The 23,782-nt window shown below is 39.7% G+C and overlaps 2 protein-coding genes across 2 annotated transcripts in view; both read left to right on the top strand.

The window, feature by feature from the left end:
- LOC140993671 (major histocompatibility complex class I-related gene protein-like) overlaps positions 1 to 23,782 on the top strand; it is a 51,617-nt gene that overhangs the window by 5,125 nt on the left and 22,710 nt on the right. The window lies entirely within an intron of this gene.
- LOC140994073 (major histocompatibility complex class I-related gene protein-like) lies at positions 93 to 21,465 on the top strand. The gene is made up of 7 exons (XM_073463653.1): positions 93 to 180; positions 13,568 to 13,846; positions 14,459 to 14,761; positions 14,859 to 14,960; positions 15,197 to 15,214; positions 21,138 to 21,219; positions 21,330 to 21,465. The coding sequence occupies exons 1-7, from the start codon at positions 93 to 95 to the stop codon at positions 21,463 to 21,465; spliced, it is 1,008 nt and encodes a 335-aa protein (XP_073319754.1).

The raw sequence follows: 23,782 nt of genomic DNA, 5'->3' as shown, positions 1-23,782 counted from the left end.
AATAATAAACAAATTAAATGTTTTAAATGTTTCTAACCTGCTTCATCTGCACCAGTCTTAATTTATTGTATTCAACAGTGAAGCCCAGTGACATGACCATCCTCGTCACTGCTGCAGTGGTTGTTCTTGCTCTCATTCTCATCAGTGTTGCTGGATTCATCGTTTACAAAAAGAAGAAAGGTGAGAGAGAAAAAGGAAAGATTTCACTACTTTGATTTCAGTCTTTCAGTAGATTTTTTTATTCAGGTTGCAAAATTAAAACAAGCATCAGAGAAAGTAAATACAGTCAGCACTAAACAGACTGAGTATAAACAGATACTCAGTTTGAGTGAGTAGAAGAGAGGAATAAAGTGACTAAAGATAATCTGGCATCTACAACTGTGACTGAAATGATTTGTCTTTTGTTTTGATTTCAGCCATTCGCCCTCCATCTTGTAAGTAAAACTTACTTTGGTTCTATTTCAGCTGATCTGACTCACACTTCATGTTTTAGATTAAATCACATTATTGTGCAGATGAACCTTTTCAACACTGTTTCCTGTATTTATTGTTTCTAAAAGTTCAATATGGGATGTTTGTTTCTGACCTGCAGCTCCTGACAACAGCGCAGAGCTCTCTGAGCAGCTGAATCCAGAGACCTGAATGACAAACACACTCAGTGACTCTCCTGGTGACACTTTATTTAGCTTTGCAGAACTAAAAGACAGTAAAAGATGGCTTCTTGCACTATAAGTACAGTTATATAAAAAGGACTGATTGAAAAGGTGGGACTGTTCTATGTTCTATGACTCTGATTGGCTGTTTTATTGATGATTTTATTATTGTGTCATTTTCTGTCGAATTCATACTCAAAACAACCAGGGGACAGTATATGATCAGTGTAACTGCTAACTGCTGCTTAATGTGGCTGCCATTAGCTAGTTAGCTCAGTTAGCAGTGCAGCTAGTGGTTTGGACTGTGAACTCAGGGAGTGTTGGTGTGTGTCTGGGGCTTTCTGGTTAGTGAGCTACTAAACAAAGATCATAATGTCAAATCTGTCATTTCTTTACATCCTGTTGGTTATTTTATTCAGGCGTCTTTTTAAAAAATCTTTCCAACAACAATTCTTACACATTGCACCTTTAACTTGGACCCTGGTGGTATGAGGAACATTTCACGGATCATCATGAAAGGTTCCTCATACCACCAGGGCTGTTATCTATGGTAAGACTAGTTGAACCATACAGACAGTGATGGTGGTTGGACTGCTCAGTGGGCCATGTGATTCGCTTGAAGTTGCCAGTTGAACCAGTTTGGCCAGGCAATGTAGTTTAGACTGAGCAGTTACAGTGTAGATATAAGGCTGAGTACTGCACAGTCTGTTTGTTTGGCTGAGTGAAGTGTACTTATGATGAATTTTAGTTCTGATCTGATCAGATTAACCCAGGCGAGGAAGGAGATTCAGGAGACGTGATGCCTTACTTTGAAGAATTCGATGAAGTGTGACAGTACATGTAGTAACAGCGTCATTCTGTGCCAGTTCTGCCGGAAAACTTCCCTGTCTGTGAATATTTAACCTGCTGCAGAATACTCTGGAAACGTATTTACCTAAGTCACATTGTAATAGAGTAGTGTAGTCTGTAGTCCTCTCAAAGTCTGAATAATCAATATCACCTGTTTCTGTGTGACTCATGACTGTGTGGTGCTCATCCTTCACTAACATCTACATGGTAATTGCACTATAATTCTATAGAAAGATCCTTCTGACCGGTTGGTAACTGGCTATTTGAATAAAAACATGTGGAATGTACTGATGTTGCTGAACAGGGTGTAACACTTGTGCCCAGTCGAATGAGGTCAAGAAGTTTAACACTAATACAAACAGCTGATGTGGGACTGACAGAGGTCGTCATCTGATCTGGAACACATACTCAGTCTGTGTGAGAGGTTAAACGACCCACCATGTTGACGGCGGGTACCCCGGACAGCTCCAGGATCAGCACACTGGACAGCAGTCATGATAGTCTGCCATGTTGAAACACCTCAGCTGTACATATATGTAAAAAAGAAAAACAAAGATCATGTTTGTCTACCCATTGCAAAAGCTATTAGAAAGCTGTTGCACAAGAATGGCAAAGGAAGTGCAGACAAAATTTCCCAATGCCAACATGCTAGTTTGACAGTGGTGAGCACCAACAGTAGCCATGTTTGTTACGTTACGTTCATCTAACTGTAGAGCAAGGAATCTCTTTCTGTCTGTATGTAGGCTAGGCTATATGTTATTCACATCATCTACTTCATAATCAGCAGGTTTGTTGCTGAGGACTGAAGGAAGTGCAGTGTCAAATTTGTAGAAATTTGGACAAACAACATGTTCAATATCAATACATTTTGAATATACAGTAAACACAGCTCTGTGCAGCAGCGGGGGGCGTGGATTCAGATCTCTGGCTTCATTGTTCTGCAGACTGAAACTGGCTCACACATGATCTTTCTCAGGTGATCTCATGGGGAAGAAGATGTAAAAAAGATGAGATTAGATGATGAATGATGACATTAGTGTGGTGCAACAACTTTCTGTATCACATTACAGAAGGACAAAAAACAAAGCGGAATGTAAAAGTCTGAATGAGTGGGGAGGTGCGGTGAGTGCAGGTTTTCTATCCTTCATGGAGCACTGGTGGTGAGATTTTAATGTAAGGTGACAACAATAGCTGGCTCGCTAACATTAGCCTCAAGGGCTAGAATGTTTGTGTTTGCTTAGTCGCACCATCAGCTGCTCGGGATGCCTCTCTCGTTGGTTGTTGTCCGGCTCAGAAAGTACAGATTGTAACTCGTGACCATCAAATATGTTTGATCTTATGGGAGCGGCCCTGATGAGTCTGTGAGCAGTTCAGTACAGCACATTATCAGATCATCTGTGTGGAACAGCTGGTTTATATAACTACTTTTGATAATGTTTCTTACAGGTGAGCGAGACATGAGGTAGTTGTATGAGAAGTAGCCGAGGACAATATTGAAAACTTAAAGGTGCAGTGTGAAGAATTGGCCATCTGTTGAATTCATACTCAAAACAACCAGGGGCCAGCATATGACCACAGTAATCGCTAACTGCTATTAGCTTGCCAGTTAGGTAGCAGTGCAGCGAGCGGTTCGGACTGTGAACTCAGACCACTGGGGGAGTGTTGGTGTGTCTCGGGCTTTCTGGTTAGCAAGCTAACTAAACAAAGAGATCATAATGTCAAATCTGTCATTTATTTGTTCTTTCTTCTGTTGGTAATTTTATTTAGGTGTTTTTTTTTTTAAATGTTTCCAACAACAATTCTTACACATTGCACCTTTAACTTGGACACTGGTGGTATGAGGAACATTTCACGGATCATCATGAAAGGTTCCTCATACCACCAGGGCTGTTATCTATGGTAAGACTAGTTGAACCAGACAGCAGTGATGGTGGTTGGACTGCTCAGCGAGCATTCCTGTGAAGTTGGCTATTAAATTAGTTGACCCAGGCAATGTAGTTTCGACTGAGCAGTTCCAGTGTAGATATAAGGCCGGGTCATACTGCAGAGTTTCTGCTGTTTGTTGTGTGTTTGGCTGAGTGAAGGATTTAAAGGCAGCTTACAGATGTTTAGGTCAGGGTTAGAGAATAGTGTCTCCTGTCAGAGGGCTCAGTAGATTTGTAGTGGACCAGTCTGATACCCACTGCAGTTCAATGATGGGTCAAAACGTCGTTTAACATGAATACTGTGCAACTGACTGTTGGTATATTTTACTGTGTATTGGTTGTTGATGAATTTTCATTAATCTGATTAACCCAGGTGAGGAAGCCGATTCAAGAGATTCCCTGTCTGTGATTATTTAACCTGCCACAGAATACTCTGTGGAAATGTGCTTACCTGAGTCATGTTGTTACTGATGGGAGAATATGGAGTTTGATCTATCACAGAGCCAGTGCGTCTCTCTTATGAGATATAGTGATATATATATCTGCCCAGCTGCTTAATACAACCGTTTCTTCCACTACTAACAAGATCTGGTGTAGGGAGAGGAAAAGGACCCTCTGAGAATCAAGAACATGCAGAAAAGTAGCAGGCAATGCATTAGGTCCCAAACTCTTCACCAGGTCAGCAGCTGGGGGAAGTAAACTTTCCAGAATGCGTCTTGTGATATGTAATGGTGCAAGGCTTGGATCTGCATTCAAAAGTTCAATTTCAGACTTCCAGGAATCATAATCTGCTTCGTGTTGTGGTTTTGGAAGCTTCCCTGAGAAGGTGCGGAGTCGGAGTGAAGAAAGAGGTTGAATATTTACATCATCTCTGCGCACAATATGCTCAACTACAACTCTTTGTACCTCAGGGGGGTTCAAGTCATTTCCAGAGAGCGAAATTCTCGGTCCCAGATTTACAGGTGGGTTTGGCTGGGATTGAGGTTCTTGCTGGTCAGTGAAGGAATGGCCTGCTTGCTGTGAGGAAAGTACCTCAACAGTGTCTTCCTCTTCATACTCCTCTCCAGACAGAATGAGCAACATTGATACCAAGTTCCTCAAAGGGATCCATATTTATATAACAGTCTCCTGGCTAGCTCGCCACATATGTAACACATATGGGCTAGGCGGTTGACTACGGCTACAATAGCGGTAACAGAAGTCTGTTCTTTAAAGGAGCCTGGATTGTGAATGAATGGATGAGACAGTAGTGCAGTTTGAGTGTCTGTATTCAGAGAAATATTTACAAAAAAACAACCAATACAAATAATACACCATTCCAATATTCAAAAAATGGATTACCCACAATAAATCAAATGTTCTGTTGTTCACAATAAAGTTCTCAAGGAAAAAACGTTCAGTTCATATCCTTTTAATCCAAAAAGGTTTGTCCAGATCGGTAGGTGTGAGACTTTGTCCTACCGGTTCGTTGATCTAGCTCGCCATGTAAGTTGAGATGAATGGATCAAGGTCCATGAGAAGAAAATCCAAAGTTGGTCCAAAAAAAAAACCTGACCTAAAAAGGCCAAAAATACACATAATTATTCCATTTGAAGTAACCAATTCAGTATCAAAAATAAAATCAATGTATGCTTAAACATTAGCAGCAGAATTAATTATTTAATTCATTAATTGTCTTTAATAAATCAAAGTTACAATAGTAACCAAACCACCTTAACCTAGTACCCCAGTACCATGTTAATATTCACAGTCAAAGTCAAAAATCAAACTCAAAGTCAAAATGCACCTTTTATAATTCATCAAAAACATTCAATATTAAATTTCAAACTACTCAAGCAGAGTAAGACTCAAGTCTTTCAAAAATTGTGCAATACGCATTCATTCATTAAATACGTAGCTACGTTCACATAAATGTGTCAATGATGACCAAACCTCATAACTGTTGTAGCGTCAATCAAAAAAGTGACATAACTGTTCAAAACAAGAATAACGCTCTAAACTACATGAGCGAGTAATTAAACTAAAATATCATCTACAATTCGGCTGTCTTATTTTAAATAAAAATCAAAGCTTCCATGCACGGCCCAACAGGAAATCCACAGCGTTTTCCAGATGGAGTATTGAACGTGTTGAGTTCAATAATGACTCTGGTGAAACAGAGTGTTAGTGAGCAATTACACGGACAGTATATGGTTTAAACAATGGGAACCTTGACGACTCACCAGTGGCTAACGGTTTCAAACGATCGATTCAGAGAGCTCCAGTCAAATGTTTGCGACGCTGACAATAGCATGCCACACTTACAGTGGAGACAGAGGAGGAAGTGAACTCCGTGACCCGTGATGAAAGGAAGTTTGAGGTCACGGGAAGTGGGCCCACAAAATAAATAAATAAATAAATAAAATGAATAACTAAATGCGGGTTACATTAGCTTAGCACTGAAGTTAGAGATTAGACAGCGAGCCAGTATCTCTGTTAAAGGAGCCTTCTGACAGTTTAAGCAACATTATGTAACTTTATCAGCTTCAAAATCATTTTGATGGTACAGTGTCTTGTAACAGGGTGAATGGTGTCTGTCACTTGTTTCTGCACTATGTAACTTCAGTGAGAGGGTCGGATCACAGCGTTGTATACACGTTTACTTTAACATGCAAGTTTTCAACACACAACATTGTTATGACGTAATGACTTTTGTTTGTAGTTAGCACCCACATTACATCTGACAGATTGTTGCAGACCTGAGATTTGTATTTGTGAACGTGGTGTTGCACTCAGAAGCTTCAGCATGTCAGAGCAAAGCTGTAATTCTTTGCCTCCGAGGTGGTCAGAGGATCAGTTTAGAAAGAAAGTGAAACAAATGATGAAGTAGAAAACTGAGAGAGTCAAAGTGAAATACATGATGAAACATGTTCATTCACAGTAGTGATTTGGGTTGGGAGTAAAAAAAACATTAAATGTACGAGCAACATTCAACAATAATGAAATCACATATACAGAGGTAACACCTGAAGAGTAAAAAGAAAAAATACATATAATCACATGTTTTTTCACCCATTAGAGCTCTGCCCACTTCAAACGGTGAGAAAAGCACTGAAAAAAAAAGCCAACAGAAATCTCTCATGTGAAATAACCAGGACTGGTCTAACTGTGGCAGAAAGTATTGTGTTCATTACATTTATTGACAAGATGAGTGAGGAAATGTGTTTTCAGAGCCTTTAGTTAAACATGCAGTACGTGATTCTGGAGAAACATAGTTGATTGTTGAGTCTCATTCCCAGGTCATCAGATACCAGTGCTTTGGGTCCGGCAGCTGTGAAACTCTCAGCCTCTATTTCATACATGTCTTTTGCTGCCATCTAACGGGTGTTTAGTGGTATTATATACAGTATTACAAACAGGGCCATGACAATTGTGTTGTATAGCCTGATTCCCTTTCAAGCAGATAAAAGAAATATTTCACACACACTTGGATATGCATATTGACCTGATAGTTGTGGAGCCATTTTTAGTCATGTTTGTCCAGACAAGCCACACCTACCAGCACCATGTTTACTTCAAAATACTTTTAAAGAATAAATGCATTTACACTTTACATTTTTAAGAATTTTTTTTTTTTCCTCTCTGTTGAGTTTTTGTCCTATTACTCTTGTTCTTTTGCTTTTTAATGAAACAAAAAATCAAAAAGATGAAGTCAAAAAAAGAGTTTTCTCTTAAATCACTGAGATTAAATCAATGGGCTCCAAACTGTGGAGCTATAAAGAAGGGACAAAATCATTGATGACATGTTGCTGGTACATGAGGTTGAATGTAATCCCTAAAACTGTAGAGCTAAAAGGGAAGTTCAGTACTTAATAGTAACGTTTGCTGTGTGGAGACATTGTTCACTTGCTGTCTGTTTTTAAAATGTTTCTTCTTAACATATATGACATCACTTGTTATCGTTCTTTTGTACTTTCTGGGTTTTAATTACTGTATTACTGTTTCAAGACTAAATTGTCATTAATGTATTTATTTCTTACCACTGATATTTATGTTATTGGGTTTTGTCCTCTAATTTGTATTTACTAAGTTCTCCTTGTGGTTATAATAATCTCATCTCATTCATTACTGTTCTGCATATTGCCTGTTGCTCTTGCATTAATAAAGTCTAATGGTTTTTTCACATTAAAGGTGTTTTGATGTTTTCTTTGAACAGGAAGTAGATTTTGGAAGGAAAAAAAAGAAGTCCTCATGTGGGGACGATGGTCTTGTTTTACTGTATAACATAATAAAGTCACCAATGTGAAGCTAAGAATAAGAATTGCTTCCGACTCATGAGGATGAGGATTAGGGATGTGTAAAGTGAAGTTCTGTGTAGGGTTTCTTTAGCAGGATTTTCTGAGCCTCTGGGGAGTTGTGCTATGAAAACCCACATAGATCTTCAGAGGGCAGCACGGTGGCTCAGGGGTTAACACTGTGGCTTCACAGCAGAGGGTACTGGTTTTTTTTCGGGCCTCTTTCTGTCCGTGTGAAGTTGCTCATTCTCCCCGTGTCTGCGTGGGTTTTCTCCGGGTGCTCCGGTTTTTCCCAAATTTAAAAAATATGCAGCTCATTCAGGGCAGATCTGATTCCAGTTGCTTGTTAAAGCCCCCATATCATCTGAATGCCCCATTACAGCACATTCCCTCCCATCAGGTGAGATTATTTGCTCTGGTTATAAAACTCATCCCTCAGATCGAAGGGAGACATTTCTTTGAAGACGTCAAGACAATTATGGGAAAATGACCCTGTTTGTGTGTGTTTACTTCACAGGTGAACATCAGTGAGTCGTCAAGTGATGAAGCCTCGGCTTCTACAAGTGACGACTTTGTCGACGAGACGGTCTACTGCACTCGAGAACTGAGATCATACTGCTGCTGGAAGATCAGGAGAGCACAGTAAGGTGAGATGTATTCCTATTTAAGAGACACATGGGAATGAGTAAAATATCATTAGATCTCCTGCATAGATTATTAGATGGTCTTTATAATCATTTACCAAGAAGTGGTTCAATTCAGCTGATTCACTGTTAAACGCAGTGAATCCTCCACACAAAACCCAGGGTGGAGGAAGAAGAAAGTGGAGAAAGTCGCCGGACTCCCTTTTAAAAAGCTCAGTTTTGAAACATGTTGCATTTTGTGAAAACGCTGTATACAACACATTCTTGAATATTTGAATCTACTTGTTCATTCGGCAAATGTTATACATGAAGATATTTCTTTCTTTGTGTAAAAAACGTGTATCCGTTTGTTCTGATGAGCTCTGGTCACTCAAGATGAAGTCAGAACACATGATGAGCCAACAGTGACAATGGGCTCAACTACACCAATAAGACACATTAGAAATTTCAGCTTTAGGCTTGTTGGACATTTATTCATTATTTTACTGTAACATATTGAACAATAATATCTACATGTAATGCAACAGTATGACAGGTTTGATGATAACACACAGGCTTCTTGGAATTTTATTGCTCAAACTGTTCAAATCAAAGAGGTGTTGTGGTGCTTAGACTCCAGTCACAAAGGGCTGCTGTATCTTTACAAGCCACCAGATGTCAATATGCTGCAGCGTTTGAAGCCCAAAAGCTCCATAAGGCTTCATCCGCCTCTCTCTAGTTCAGACTCAACTGAATTAGTGACTGTACAGAATGTATTGGGGTGGGGAGGGGGTGAATCTACCGTCACATTTGATAAGAAAGCGAGACCATCCAGCATTACTAATGTTTTTCTTTGGACCCTCCCCCAATATCTCAAAACAGTGTATTTACGACAAGAATGACAACATGGTGAAAATACAGCAGCTCTACTTTTTAATAAACAGCTGTTGAATAAATGATTATTAAATGCCCAAGATGTGCAAACAGAAGCTTTGTTATATGGGCTATTCACTCCACACAGGACACCAAAGAGGAACAATTAGATATGAGTTGGATCGAGTGATGTTGAAGGCTGATATGTTTGAAATCCAGTGTTTGTCAGATGCAAAGAAGCAGTTGAAGAAAAAGAAGCGTCATTTTACAGACCGTGAACTTAAACTAATGATGGATCAAACTGACAGACAACAAAGAGTATTTTCTGCTTCAACAACAAAATGAATGAACTTGAATGGCAGAAAGTGACAGAAGCTTTAAGCGCTGTGAGTTCAGAGCTGCAGACTTTGGAAGAGTTTAAAAAAAGCGATCTGATTTCAGGCGAGAGGTCAAGAGAAGCATCTCTGCCCACAGTGAGTGTACGAGCTCCTGGAGGAGGAGAGGGGATCCCTGCGCTCCCTCCGCCTGATGAGCGGTCATCATCATCATCATGGACCAGAACATCAGTACGTCCCTGAAGAAAACTCGCTCTCACCTAAATTGTGCATTGGCGCCGAAGCAGCTGTTGTATCATGTGGCACAGCCATTACGCACGGCTACAGCCCTTAGTGCCGTTTAAAGGACCTGATAACAGGTCACACCTGAAGGTATTCTTACTCCCCAACTATACAGGAATGACTTTGTCATATTTTTACATTAAACATATATTTAAGAGAACCATGGGAATGAGTAAAATACCATTAGATCTCCTGCAGAGATTATTAGATGGTCTTTTGAATAATTTACCAAAAAGTGGCTCAATTCAGTTGATTCTACCATCACACAGTTTAACCACAAACCCAGAGTGTGACCTGTGGAGGAGCTTCACTTGACACGAGCTTCTGTTAAACATGATTTGTGCAAAATTGAGGAGTCTCTAAAATTTTGACAGGATGCTATGTTTTGCCATGAATTTCTATTTTTCTGTATCTTTTCATTCATGGGGGTGATTTATAACTAATTCACTTTTAAAAGATACCAGCATGAATGTAAGTCTTACCATCAAGTGTCACTTGAACTCAAAGACAGGCTCAGACAAAACAAATTCTTTTAGTCAGACTCAATCTCTGACTCGAAGCTGTTTTGATCCGTTTTTTTTTTTTTTTAATCACCATAGTTATGTGAAAAAGGAAGGAAGTGAGTGAGTTCACTGGAAAAACTGTTCCCTGGGGCTCAGTTGGGTGTGTCTAAAGTTAAGACTTTGCCGAACTAACTGTATTATTCACTGTTAACACTTGATTGTATGTGAGGGGTGTTGGTGAGGACTGGATCACTTGTAGGCGGTTTGGACTATTTTTATTCTCAGGACAGAAACACTCTCACTTCTCTCTGCGAGGACAAACAACAGTAAACACCTGATCCAGCTCGGTGCTTCACTCACTCGTCTTCATCAAATCAAGATGAGAACGTTATTGTTGTTGCTTCTCTTCTGTCACGTTTCATCACCAGGTAAGATCACATTTTAAATCTTTAAACTGTTTAAACTTCACAGTCCACTCGACTCTTTTGCTCCAAGTTTAGTTTCACCTCCAGTGGAGTAGCAAGAAACTATTATGTTTGGGCCAGTGCAGAATGATGTGGGCCATCTTTATCCAGAACAAAAAACGACTTATAAAAACGTACAAGTATCAACATGCAACATTCTGCAAAAATGTCTGTCAAGGATATCATTCTGGATGTGTTTGAGTTCATCATTATTTCGCACACTTGTTGCTTTTCCCAAACTAGAAATCTCAAAATCACACTTTGAATTGTCTCTAAACTGAGCATGGCTCTCTTTTAGTCCCTCAAATATACTTCATATACTATTTATATTTCCACTTAGCATCATATTTATGTTTAGTGTTATTTATAAGCTCCTTTGTTTGTCCTGCAGTGCTACACTCACTGAAGTTTTTCATAACTTCATCAACTGGAATCCCAAACCTCCCAGAACTTGTGACAACACTAGAAGTTGATGAACTTCTGACGGGGTACTGTGACAGAAACAGGATGGATCTAAAACATGACATTGTTAAATCATACTTCATAAAGTATCCTGAGCAGTTGGAGTGGTACACACAGAGGTGTTTCCAGTCTTTTCCAAACTTCTTCAAAGCCTTGACTAACAGTTTGATGCATCTCTACAACCAAAGTGGAGGTACAGTATGTAACATGTTATAGCCTGTTTAACTTTTTACTGTTCTGCATCTTAGTTGTAAAGTGACCCAGGGCCTCAAGATACCAATCAGTTCAAACTCTAACATCATTTTACACATAAGCTGAAATAGAGATTCATGTAAAGCAAACCATCATATCAGTTTGTCATTCATCATGTCAATATTAACCAGCTGCTAGTTAGACTTGTTGCTGAAGCTGTTAAACACAATCTACTGATAATAATCTGACGATTCATGAACGCACACGACTAAAAAAATAGCAGTCGTCACACAATGTACAATGTTTTTAAGATCATCTTTCCACTGAATGTTTCATCTGTGAATCAGTAGCCCCTTTTAGTTAGAAAAAGCGCCACATTTGCAGCCAGGTAAAGGCTGCAATCTGCCGCCTTGTCTATGTGAAACAGAGGTGTAATATTCCACCTTTGCAAAAAAGCCGCCACTGGGGTAGGTGTAAATATGTGACATGACGTGAAGCACGAAGTTGGGCGTGAACAGTGATGGGTGATCTGGTTATTGACGATTCTCTCGGCTGTGATGGTTAGCATCTCCCGGATCTCAGCGGCTTTCCAGTTGCAGTTCATCTTGACGTCCGCGGATGAAGTGATGAACTGACTGCTGTGATCAGCTGTTTCCTGCTTTTAAAACTCCCGGCTGTGGGTCGCACAACAGTGCACGTTGATGCCTTGGATTTACATAGCAATGGAGGCGGCAAAAAGTGTACCCTCCGAGGCGTCATACTGGCGGACCAAAACAGACCCCCAATATGCCACGGTCTGTCTAAATGTGCGGCCCTAGCCGCAAGAAGGACAGCCAAATTGGCGGGTATCTGTCAAGTATAAAAACGGCTAGTGTTAAAGCTGGAGTTTGTAGAATAGGTGAAAAATGCATGAGACTGGGATGGAAACAACTGCGCCCCCCCCCCCCCCCCCTCCCTGTTTCGACTCCGTAGCTCCACACGTTCTTGTGGACGCACGTGACTGTAGCGCTTGGAATATTCACATAGGGATTTTTCTGTCATACACTTGCCATGGCCGAATTACAGGTAAGAAAGTACTTTACCTTTCTCTCATGAACAAATTGAACGTATGAACAAACAAACATTACTTTTGCATTGTTTAGAAGAGCGATAGAGACCAACAACAATTATTTCTTGCTAACGTCTCAGCATGACATAGCCTACATGTCTGGCACTAATAAAGCTAAGAATAATAAAACAACATATAACGCTAAAACAATTACCCCCACATGCACGGACTATCACACAACCACTTTATTCAAACACTTATTTCTTTTCACCGTAACCTGACAATAAATAATAACTGTCACATCCATATTTACACAGCACACGTCCTCTGTATGTCCTGTATATATAACGGTATTGACAATACATTTGATGTTGACTTTGACTTGCTTGTAGCTGTCGTGAGCCTTTGGCTACGGATAGCATAAAGCTAATCAACTCACAACATTACTCATCAATTGTGACCACAAACCGCCTGCTTTATTAGATTCCCAGTCATTCCAACTACACAGCCAATTACTACCACACATTTAGATTATCAGCTAAGTAAAACTTGCATTGGAGGCTCACCTGTCCAGAGAAGAACAGCAAGCTCAGAATCCAACTTCAGCCCGATGCTATGGCTAAGCTCTCTCCACCTCGGATATGCCTGTCCAATGTTTACACGCGATTTATCCTGTCTATTGTCACTCTCCCTCTTAGATTCTCATTTCTCTACATCGGTCTTCCTTTTTTTGGCTTGCTAAGCTGTGTACGCTTTTGTTGGTAATGCCGGGATAGCGGCTTTTCCTGCCGGGACGTCCGCCTTCACGGAATGTGAATGCGCATCGACTTTGGTCGAGCAACCAATAGGAACACCCAAAACAGCTTGCTCTGTAAAATGAACTGTGATTGGCTGAACACTGCCGTTACGGCACTGATTTTTTAAAGCCTGAATACAGAGCCAAGAGGAGACACAGAAGTCCAGTGTTCTGTCATAACACTGTGAATTACAATATGCTGAAAGGTTATTATTGATTTTTGACCAAATGACGCCAGAAATAACTTACACTCTCCAGCTTTAATTACAGTCTCTGTCTCTGTCTCAGGTGTCCATATTTTACAAGAGGCGGGAGGCTGTGAGTGGGATGATGAGACTGGAGAGGTCAAAGGTTTCGTTCAGTATGGTTATGATGGAGAAGACCTCTTGGTATTGGATCTGAATACATTTACATGGATCGCTCTTAGACCTGAGGCTGACATCGCCAAACCGATATGGGAAGCTGATAAAGACTTAGGAAAAAAATGTAAGACTGTTTTGACTCAGAATTATCCAGAGCGGCTGAAGAAGTATTTGGACTATGGGAGGAGCTTTCTGCTGAGAACAGGTAGAATCACCTGACCTGATGTAGTTTATTAGACACTGATCTTCATATAGGCTGCTCAGACTGAACTGTCATTGTATTATTAATCCAACCTGTCTGACATCACCTTTTTTTGTAGTGGTTACATTTGTTTTAGTCCTGACCAATCACAGACATCTTTGGGTGACATTACTCACCATCAAAGCTCAGACTGTCATCAACACTGTCCTTCTGCTTTTTTTAAAATCAATGTTTAGTCGGCCGACACTATTACAAACTGTCGCAAGCACATGGGCGACGTGATTCACATCATGCTGCTGGTTTCACACTATTCCCCTGATCAACAGTTTGCAGCAGTGATGTGCCAAGAAACATAGTATTGTAACAAAATAGTCAGTGCAGACGAAGCCTGCCAGCAAGTAAAAAACGATGTATATAATGCATCATTTTTAATATTTTAAAAGGTTTGCAGATGTTTCTTGAGGAACAAAATGTATCCAATACATTTGTTCAACATTTGCTTGGAAGCACTTTCACACCTTCTGTTATTGATTCCAAATTTAATTTCTTCATCTTTCTTTTACCTTGTTTCTTTTCCTCTCTCTCCTCTTTAATATCTCTCTCTTTACTCTCAAGAGCTTCCCTCAGTGTCTCTCCTCCAGAAGACTCCCTCCTCTCCAGTCAGCTGCCACGCTACAGGTTTCTACCCTCACAGAGCCTCACTCTTCTGGAGGAAAGATGGAGAGGAGCTTCATGAGGAGGTGGACCACGGAGAGATCCTCCCCAACCACGATGGAACCTTCCAGATGAGTGTTGACCTGAACCTTTCATCAGTCACACCTGAAGACTGGACGAGGTACGACTGTGTGTTTCAGTTCTCTGGTGAGAAGGAGGACATCATCACCAAACTGGAGAAAGATCGGATCAGGACCAACTGGGGTAAGAGTGAGATCAGAGGGTGCTGAAGGGGAGTGCATGGGAATTCATGTTGGAAAAAACAAAAACGGTAATAATAAACTATTATTGTATTCAACAGTGAAGCCCAGTGACATGACCATCCCCGTCACTGCTGCAGTGGTTGTTCTTGCTCTCATTCTCATCGGTGCTGCTGGATTCATCGTTTACAAAAAGAAGAAAGGTGAGAGAGAAAAAGGAAAGATTTCACTACTTTGATTTCAGTCTTTGAGTAGATTTTTTTATTCAGGTTGCAAAATTAAAACAAGCATCAGAGAAAGTAAATACAGTCAGCACTAAACAGACTGAGTATAAACAGATACTCAGTTTGAGTGAGTAGAAGAGAGGAATAAAGTGACTAAAGATAATCTGGCATTTACAACTGTGACTGAAATGATTTGTCTTTTGTTTTGATTTCAGCCATTCGCCCTCCATCTTGTAAGTAAAACTTACTTTGGTTCTATTTCAGCTGATCTGACTCACACTTCATGTTTTAGATTAAAAAAAGTTTCACATTATTGTGCGGATGAACCTTTCAACACTGTTTCCTGTATTTATTGTTTCTAAAAGTTCAATATGGGATGTTTGTTTCTGACCTGCAGTTCCTGACAACAGCAAAGAGCTCTCTGAGCAGCTGAATCCAGAGACCTGAATGACAAACACACTCAGTGACTCTCCTGGTGACACTTTATTTAGCTTTGCAGAACTAAAAGACAGTAAAAGATGGCTTCTTGCACTATAAGTACAGTTATATAAAAAGGACTGATTGAAGAGGTGGGACTGTTCTATGACTCTGATTGGTTGTTTTATTGATTGTCGTTTTTGTCCTCTAATGATGTACAGCTGAGGTGATGTCAGATGATGCAGCTCTAATTATCATTAAGTAAGAGAGAGTTAGCAAAGCGCTACACCTCACCATGTGAAGAGACAGTAATGTAAGATAGTTTGGTTTTGGGACTTCTAATACCTGATTTGTTGGTGTGCTGTCAGTTGTCTGTGTAGAGTAAATGGAAGAACTGAACCGTTCTGTTCCCTTTGTCTGCACTTTTTAAAAAAACTTTTTTCTCCACTTTGTTGTTATCTATGGTAAGACTAGTTGAACCAGACGGCAGTGGTGGTGGTTGGACTGCTCAGCGGGCCGTGGGATTCTCGTGAAGTTGCCAGTTGAACCAGTTGGGACAGGCAATGTAGTTTCGACTGAGCAGTCCCAGTGTAGATGTAAGGCCGGGTCTTACTGCAGAGTTTCTGCTGTTTGTTGTTTGTTTGTTTGGCTGAATGAAGGATTTAAAGGCAGCTTACAGATGTTTAGGTCAGGGTTAGAGAATAGTGTCTCCTGTCAGAGGGCTCAGTAGATTTGTAGTGGACCAGTCTGATACCCACTGCCGTTCAATGATGGGTCGAAACGTCATTTAACATGAATACTGTGCAACCAACTGTTGGTACATTTTACTGAGTATTGATTGTTGATGAATTTTCATTAATCTGATTAACCCAGGTGAGGAAGAAGATTCAGGAGATTCCCTGTCTGTGATTATTTAACCTGCCACAGAATACTCTGTGGAAATGTGCTTACCTGAGTCATGTTGTTACTGATGGGAGAATATGGAGTTTGATCTATCACAGAGCCAGTGCGTCTCTCTTATGAGATATAGTGATATATATATCTGCCCAGCTGCTTAATACAACCGTTTCTTCCACTACTAACAAGATCTGGTGTAGGGAGAGGAAAAGGACCCTCTGAGAATCAAGAACATGCAGAAAAGTAGCAGGCAATGCATTAGGTCCCAAACTCTTCACCAGGTCAGCAGCTGGGGGAAGTAAACTTTCCAGAATGTGTCTTGTGATATGTAATGGTGCAAGGCTTGGATCTGCATTCAAAAGTTCAATTTGAGACTTCCAGGAATCGTACTCTGCTTCATGTTGTTCAAGTCATTTCCAGAGAGCGAAATTCTCGGTCCCAGATTTACAGGTGGGTTTGGCTGGGATTGTGGTTCTTGCTGGTCAGTGGAGGAATGACCTGCTTGCTGTGAGGACAGTACCTCAACAGTGTCTTCCTCTTCATACTCCTCTCCAGTAGCCGCTATTCCCAAATGTGCACTTATTTGATCAAAGACTCCCTTCAAGACATTGTCAAAGGATTGGCCACTCTGCTGGGAAAGACGTCTCAGCACTTGGAGGTAGTCAGGGGATGGGGTAGTCCCCACTGTGACTGTGGCAGCGCGCTCACTTGAAAGTAATGAAACAACAATTTCAACGTCTGCAGCTACACGAGATGTGTAAGTAGATGGCAAATGCGGTTTTAGCTGTGCCAAGGCAGCAGTGTTAATAAATTCGACGGCCAGGTTTTTGTAAAATGGACTTTCACGTTCTGTAAGAGTAAACGATGTTTTAAGTTCAGCGTAACTACGTAAATGATCAATAATCTCATTTTCTGCTTGAGTGTTTGTTTCACCAGTAATGATAATAGAATGAGCAACATTGATACCAAGTTCCTCAAAGGGATCCATATTTCAACTCACCCTTTTTTTCTTAAGTGTAAAACATTGGTAAGTACACACAGACACAAAAACATTCACAATAACAGTCTCCTGGCTAGCTCGCCACACATGTAACGCATATGGGCTAGGCGGTTGACTACGGCTACAATAGCGGCAACAGAAGTCTGTTCTTTAAAGGAGCCTGGATTGTGAATGAATGGATGAGACAGTAGTGCAGTTTGAGTGTCTGTATTCAGAGAAATATTTACAAAAAAACAACCAATAAAAAACAATACACCATTCCAATATTCAAAAAATGGATTACCCACAATAAATCAAATGTTCTGTTGTTCACAATAAAGTTCTCAAGGAAAAAACGTTCAGTTCATATCGTTTTAATCCAAAAGGTTTGTCCAGATCGGTAGGTGTGAGACTTTGTCCTACTCGTTGATCTAGCTCGCCATGTAAGTTGAGATGAATGGATCAAGGACCATGAGAAGAAAATCCAAAGTTGGTCAAAAAAAAAAACCTGACCTAAAAAGGCCAAAAATACACATCAGTATTCCATTTGAAATAACCAAGTCAGTATCAAAAATAAAATCAATGTATGCTTAAACATTAGCAGCAGCAGAATTAATTATTTAATTCATTAATTGTCTTTAATAAATCAAAGTTACAATAGTAACCAAACCACCTTAACCTAGTACCCCAGTACCATGTTAATATTCACAGTCAAAGTCAAAAATCAAAGTCAAAATGCACCTTTTATAATTCATCAAAAACATTCAATATTAAATTTCAAACTACTCAAGCAGAGTAAGACTCGAGTGTTTCAATAATTGCGCAATACTCATTCATTCATTAAATACGTAGCTACGTTCACATAAATGTGTCAATGATGACCAAACCTCATAGCCGTTGTAGCGTCAATCAAAAAAGTGACATAACTGTTCAAAACAAGAATAACGCTCTAAACTACATGAGCGAGTAATTAAACTAAAATATCATCTACAATTCGGCTGTCTTATTTTAAACAAAAATCATCATTTACCTTCGAACCGAGTGTTCAGAGCTTAGCTTCCATGCGCGGCCCAACAGGAAATCCACAGCATTTTCCAGATGGAGTATTGAACAGGTTGAGTTCAGTAACGACTCTGGTGAAACAGCGCGTTAGTGAACAATTACACGGTATATGGTTTAAACAATCACAGCCTTGACGGCAAAAGACTCACCAGTGGCTAACGGTTTCAAACGATCGATTCAGAGAGCTACAGTCAAATGTTTGCGACGCTGACAATAGCATGCCACAGTCACAGTGGAGACGGAGGAGGAAGTGAACTCCGTGACCCGTGATTAAAGGAAGTTTGAGGTCACGGGAAGTGGGCTCGCAAAATAAATGAATAAATAAATAAAATGAATAACTAAATGCGGGTTACATTAGCTTAGCATTGAAGTTAGAGATTAGACAGCGAGCCAGTATCTCTGTTAAAGGAGCCTTCTGACAGTTTAAGCAACATTATGTAACTTTTTCAGCTTCAAAATCATTTTGATGGTACAGTGTCTTGTAACAGGGTGAATGGTGTCTCTGTCACTTGTTTCTGCACTATGTAACTTCAGAGAGAGGGTCGGATCACAGCGTTGTATACACGTTTACTTTAACATGCAAGTTTTCAACACACAACATTGTTATGACGTAATGACTTTTGTTTGTAGTTAGCACCCACATTACATCTGACAGATTGTTACAGACCTGAGATTTGTATTTATGAAAGTGGTGTTGCACTCAGAAGCTTCAGCATGTCAGAGCAAAGCTGTAATTCTTTGCCTCCGAGGTGGTCAGAGGATCAGTTTAGAAAGAAAGTGAAACAAATGATGACGTAGAAAACTGAGAGACTCAAAGTGAAATACATGATGAAACATGTTCATTCACAGTAGTGATTTGGGTTGGGAGTAAAAAACACATTAAATGTACGAGCAACATTCAACAATAATGAAATCACATATACAGAGGTAACACCTGAAGGGTAAAAAGAAAAAATACATATAATCACATGTTTTTTCACCCATTACAGCTCTGCCCACTTCAAACGGTGAGAAAAGCACTGAAAAAAAAAGCCAACAGAAATCTCTCATGTGAAATAACTAGGACTGGTCTAACTGTGGCAAAAAGTATTGTGTTCATTACTTTTATTGACAAGATGAGTGAGGAAATGTGTTTTCAGGGCCTTTAGTTAAACATGCAGTACGTGATTCTGGACAAACATAGTTGATTGTTGAGTCTCATTCCCAGGTCATCAGATACCAGTGCTTTGGGTCGGGCAGCTGAGAAACTCTCAGCCTCTATTTCATACATGTCTTTTGCTGCCATCTAACGGGTGTTTAGTGGTATTATATACAGTATTACAAACAGGGCCGTGACAATTGTATTGTATAGCCTGATTCCCTTTCAAGCAGATAAAAGAAATATTTCACACACACTGGGTACTTTAAGGAATCCAAGTTTGACTGGTTCTATCCAAACTGAAACCTTTGTAAAATATATGTGCTCTGTGGTATTTCTATCCACTTTGGTTCAGTTGTAGTCGAGAAGCTGCTGAATGATTTCAGTGGCATCTCTGTGCATAGGATCATCGCTATCATGGTGTTATCTACTTTCTGATCTAGAATAAGTTATAGGTGGTGATAAAAATGTACATGGGGATACATTCTCTGAGCTCTTAACTATCCATTGAGACCAAGATCATGTATATTGACCTCATAGTTGTGGAGCTATTTTTGGGTTTGTCCGTCTAGACAAGCCACACCTACCAGCACCATGTTTACTTCAAAATATGTTTAAAAAATAAATACTTTTACACTTTTTTACACTTTACATTTTTAGAATAACTACAAGAATTTGAAGAATATATGTCTTTCCTCTTTGTTGAGTTTTTGTAAACGCTGAAAAGATTGAATGTCTGAATAATTCTGCACTGTCCCATTACTCTTGTTCTTTTGATTTTTAATAAAACAACAAGTCAAAAAGATGAAGTCAAGAAAAGAGTTTTCTCTTAAATCACTGAGATTAAATCAGTGGGCTCCAAACTGTGGAGCTATAAAGAACGGACAAAATCATTGATGACATGTTGCTGGTACATGAGGGTGAATGTAATCCCTAAAACTGTAGAGCTAAAAGGGAAGTTCAGTACTTAATAGTAACGTTTGCTGTGTGGAGACATTGTTCACCTGCTGTCTGTTTTTAAAATGTTTCTTCTTAACATATATGACATCACTTGTTATCGTTCTTTTGTACTTTCTGGCTTTTAATTACTGTATTACTGTTTCAAGACTAAATTGTCATAAATGTATTTATTTCTTACCACTGATATTTATGTTATTGGGTTTTGTCCTCTAATTTGTATTTACTAAGTTCTCCTTGTGGTTATAATAATCTCATTTCATTCATTACTGTTCTGCATATTGCCTGTTGCTCTTGCATTAATAAAGTCTAATGGTATTTTTCACATTAAAGGTGTTTTTAATGTTTTCTTTGAACAGGAAGTAGATTTAGAAGAAAAAAAAGATGTCCTCATGTGGGGACGATGGGCTTGTTTTACTGTATAACATAAATTATACAAAGCAAAGAATAAGAATTGCTTCCGACTCATCTTCTCATGGATGAAGACCTTCAGCTGCAGTGTTACCTGCGCTGATGAGGATTAGGGATGTGTAAAGTGAAGTTCTGTGTAGGGTTTCTTTAGCAGGATTTTCTGAGCCTCTGGGGAGTTGTGCTGTGAAAACCGACATAGATCTTCAGAGGGCAGCACGGTGGCTCAGGGGTTAACACTGTGGCTTCACAGCAGAGGGTACTGGGTTTTTTCGGTCCTCTTTCTGTCCGTGTGAAGTCGCTCATTCTCCCCGTGTCTGCGTGGGTTTTCTCCGGGTGCTCCGGTTTTTGCCCCATTACAGCACATTCCCTCCCATCAGGTGAGATTATATCCTCTGGTTATAAAACTCATCCCTCAGTTCAAAGGGAGACATTTCTTTGAAGACGTTTAGACAAAATTAGGAAAATGACCCTGTTTGTGTTTGTTTAGTTCGCAGATGAACATCGGTGAGTCGTCAAGTGATGAAGCCTCGACTTCTACAAGTGACAACTTTGTCGACGAGACGGTCTACTGCACTCGAGAGCTGAGATCACACTGCTGCTGGAAGATCAGGAGAGCGCAGTAAGGTGAGATGTCTTCGTATTTAAGAGACCCATGGGAATGAGTAAAATATCATTAGATCTCCTGCAGAGATTATTAGATGGTCTTTATAATCATTTACCAAAAAGTGGTTCAATTCAGCTGATTCACTGTTAAACACAGTTTAACCACAAAACCCAGGGTGGAGAAAGAAGAAAGCAGAGAAAGTCGCCGGACTCCCTTTAAAAAAGCTCAGTTTTGAAACATGTTGCGTTGGGAGAAACTGTATACATTTTGGGAAACGCTGTATACAACACATTCTTGAATATTTGAATCTACTTGTTCATTCGGCAAATGTTAAACATGAAGATATTTCTTTCTTTGTGTAATGAACGTGTATCCGTTTGTTCTAATGAGCTCTGGTCACTCAAGACGAAGCCAGAACACATGATGAGCCAACAGTGACAATGGGCTCAACTACACCAATAAGACACATTAGAAATTTCGGCTTTAGGCTTGTTGGACATGTATTCATTATTTTACTGTAACATATTGCACAATAATACCTACATGTAATGCAACAGTATGACAGGTTTGATGATAACACACAGGCTTCTTGGACTTTTATTGCTCAAATTGTTCAAATCAAAGAGGTGTTGTGGTGCTTAGACTCCAGTCATAAAGGGCTGCTGTATCTTTACAAGCCACCAGATGTCAATATGCTGCAGCGTTTGAAGCCCAAAAGCTCCATAAGGCTTCATCCGCCTCGCTCTAGTTCAGACTCAACTGAATTAGTGACTGTACAGAATGTATTGGGGTGGGGAGGGGGTGAATCTACCGTCTCATCTGATAAGAAAGCGAGACCATCCAGCATTACTAATGTTTTTCTTTGGACCCTCCCCCAATATCTCAAATCAGTGTATTTATGACAAGAATGACAACATGGTGAAAATACAGCAGCTCTATTTTTGAATAAACAGCTGTTGAATAAATGATTATTAAAGGCCCCAGATGTGCAAACAGAAGCTTTGTTATATGGGCTATTCACTCCACACAGGACACCAAAGAGGAACAATCAGATATGAGTTGGATCAAGTGATGTTGAAGGCTGATATGTTTGAAATCCAGTGTTTGTCATTATCAAAATATTAAATGATGTTGATGGTCAGAAACCCAGAGTGTGACCTGTGGAGGAGCTTGACTTGACACGAGCTTCTCTTAAACATGATTAGTGCAAAATTGAGGAGTCTCTTCAAATATTGACAGGATGCTATTTTTTTCTTTTTATAACTAATTCACTTTTAAAAGATACCAGCATGAATGCAAGTCTTACCATCAAGTGTCGCTCACTTGAACTCAAAAACAGACTCAGACAAAACAAAGTCTTCAGTCAGACTCAATCTCTGACTCGAAGCTGTTTTGATCTGTTTTTTTGTTTTTTTTAAATCACCATTGTTTTAAAAAAGAAGGAAGTGAGGGAGTTCACTACAAAAGCTGATGATACTGTTAACCCTTTACTGTATGTGAGGGGTGTTGGTGAGGACTGGATCACTTGTAGGCGGTCTGGACTATTTTTCTTCTCAGGACAGAAACTCCCTCACTTCCCTCTGCGAGGACAAACAACAGTAAACAGTTGATCCAGCTCGGTGCTTCACTCACTCGTCTTCATCAAATCAAGATGAGAACGTTATTGTTGTTGCTTCTCTTCTGTCACGTTTCATCACCAGGTAAGATCACATTTTAAATCTTTAAACTGTTTAAACTTCACAGTCCACTCGACTCTTTCCTCCGAGTTTAGTTTTACTTCTGTTTCTGACTCTTCAGGGGAAAATTATGTTGGCCATCTTTTCCCAGAACAAAAAAGGACTTATTAAAACTTAGACAAACTGCGACAATTTAACTTTGCAACATTCTGCATCACAAAGACAATGAGAGCAAAACGTTGCCTGTACAACATGATACAACCAAAAGAGCTCAGTCTATAAAGACTGTACACAACAAAATCCTGTTACTTCCTAATTCTGACTAAAACATATTTGCACCGACAGAAAGAGCAGCACATCGTCTCTACAGCGTACGGCACTGTTCATTAACCACTTTATTGCACAAAGTGATGAAGACAAAACCAAACAGCAGAGAAGGTGTTAACATGCTGCAGGACATAGCATACATCAGACAGAAATCACACATGTAACATATCCCTTTGCATTCATTACAGTTACTGTAGCTTCAGTATTGATCAGCTCAGCTGTTTACACAAATGAGCAGTAAAATGAAATCAAAGAATGGAAACAGCCAGCAGAGCAATGTTTGAATCAAGAAAGAACAACACGCTCCTTTATTACTGTTAAATCAACCACATA

This window comes from Pagrus major, chromosome 3 (assembly GCF_040436345.1).
Source record: "Pagrus major chromosome 3, Pma_NU_1.0".
In the NCBI taxonomy this organism is placed as follows: domain Eukaryota; kingdom Metazoa; phylum Chordata; class Actinopteri; order Spariformes; family Sparidae; genus Pagrus; species Pagrus major.
The sequence above is the reverse complement of the archived record's forward strand: the minus strand, read 5'-3'. Positions and strand labels throughout refer to the sequence as shown.

Excerpts from the sequence above, each read along its gene's own strand:
- LOC140994073 (XM_073463653.1), top strand. The coding sequence starts at position 93 with ATGACCATCCTCGTCACTGCTGCAGTGGTTGTTCTTGCTCTCATTCTC. Across the intron at positions 181-13,567 it reads CGTTTACAAAAAGAAGAAAG|GTGTCCATATTTTACAAGAG; the intron begins GTGAGAGAGAAA and ends TCTCTGTCTCAG. Across the intron at positions 13,847-14,458 it reads GAGCTTTCTGCTGAGAACAG|AGCTTCCCTCAGTGTCTCTC; the intron begins GTAGAATCACCT and ends TTTACTCTCAAG.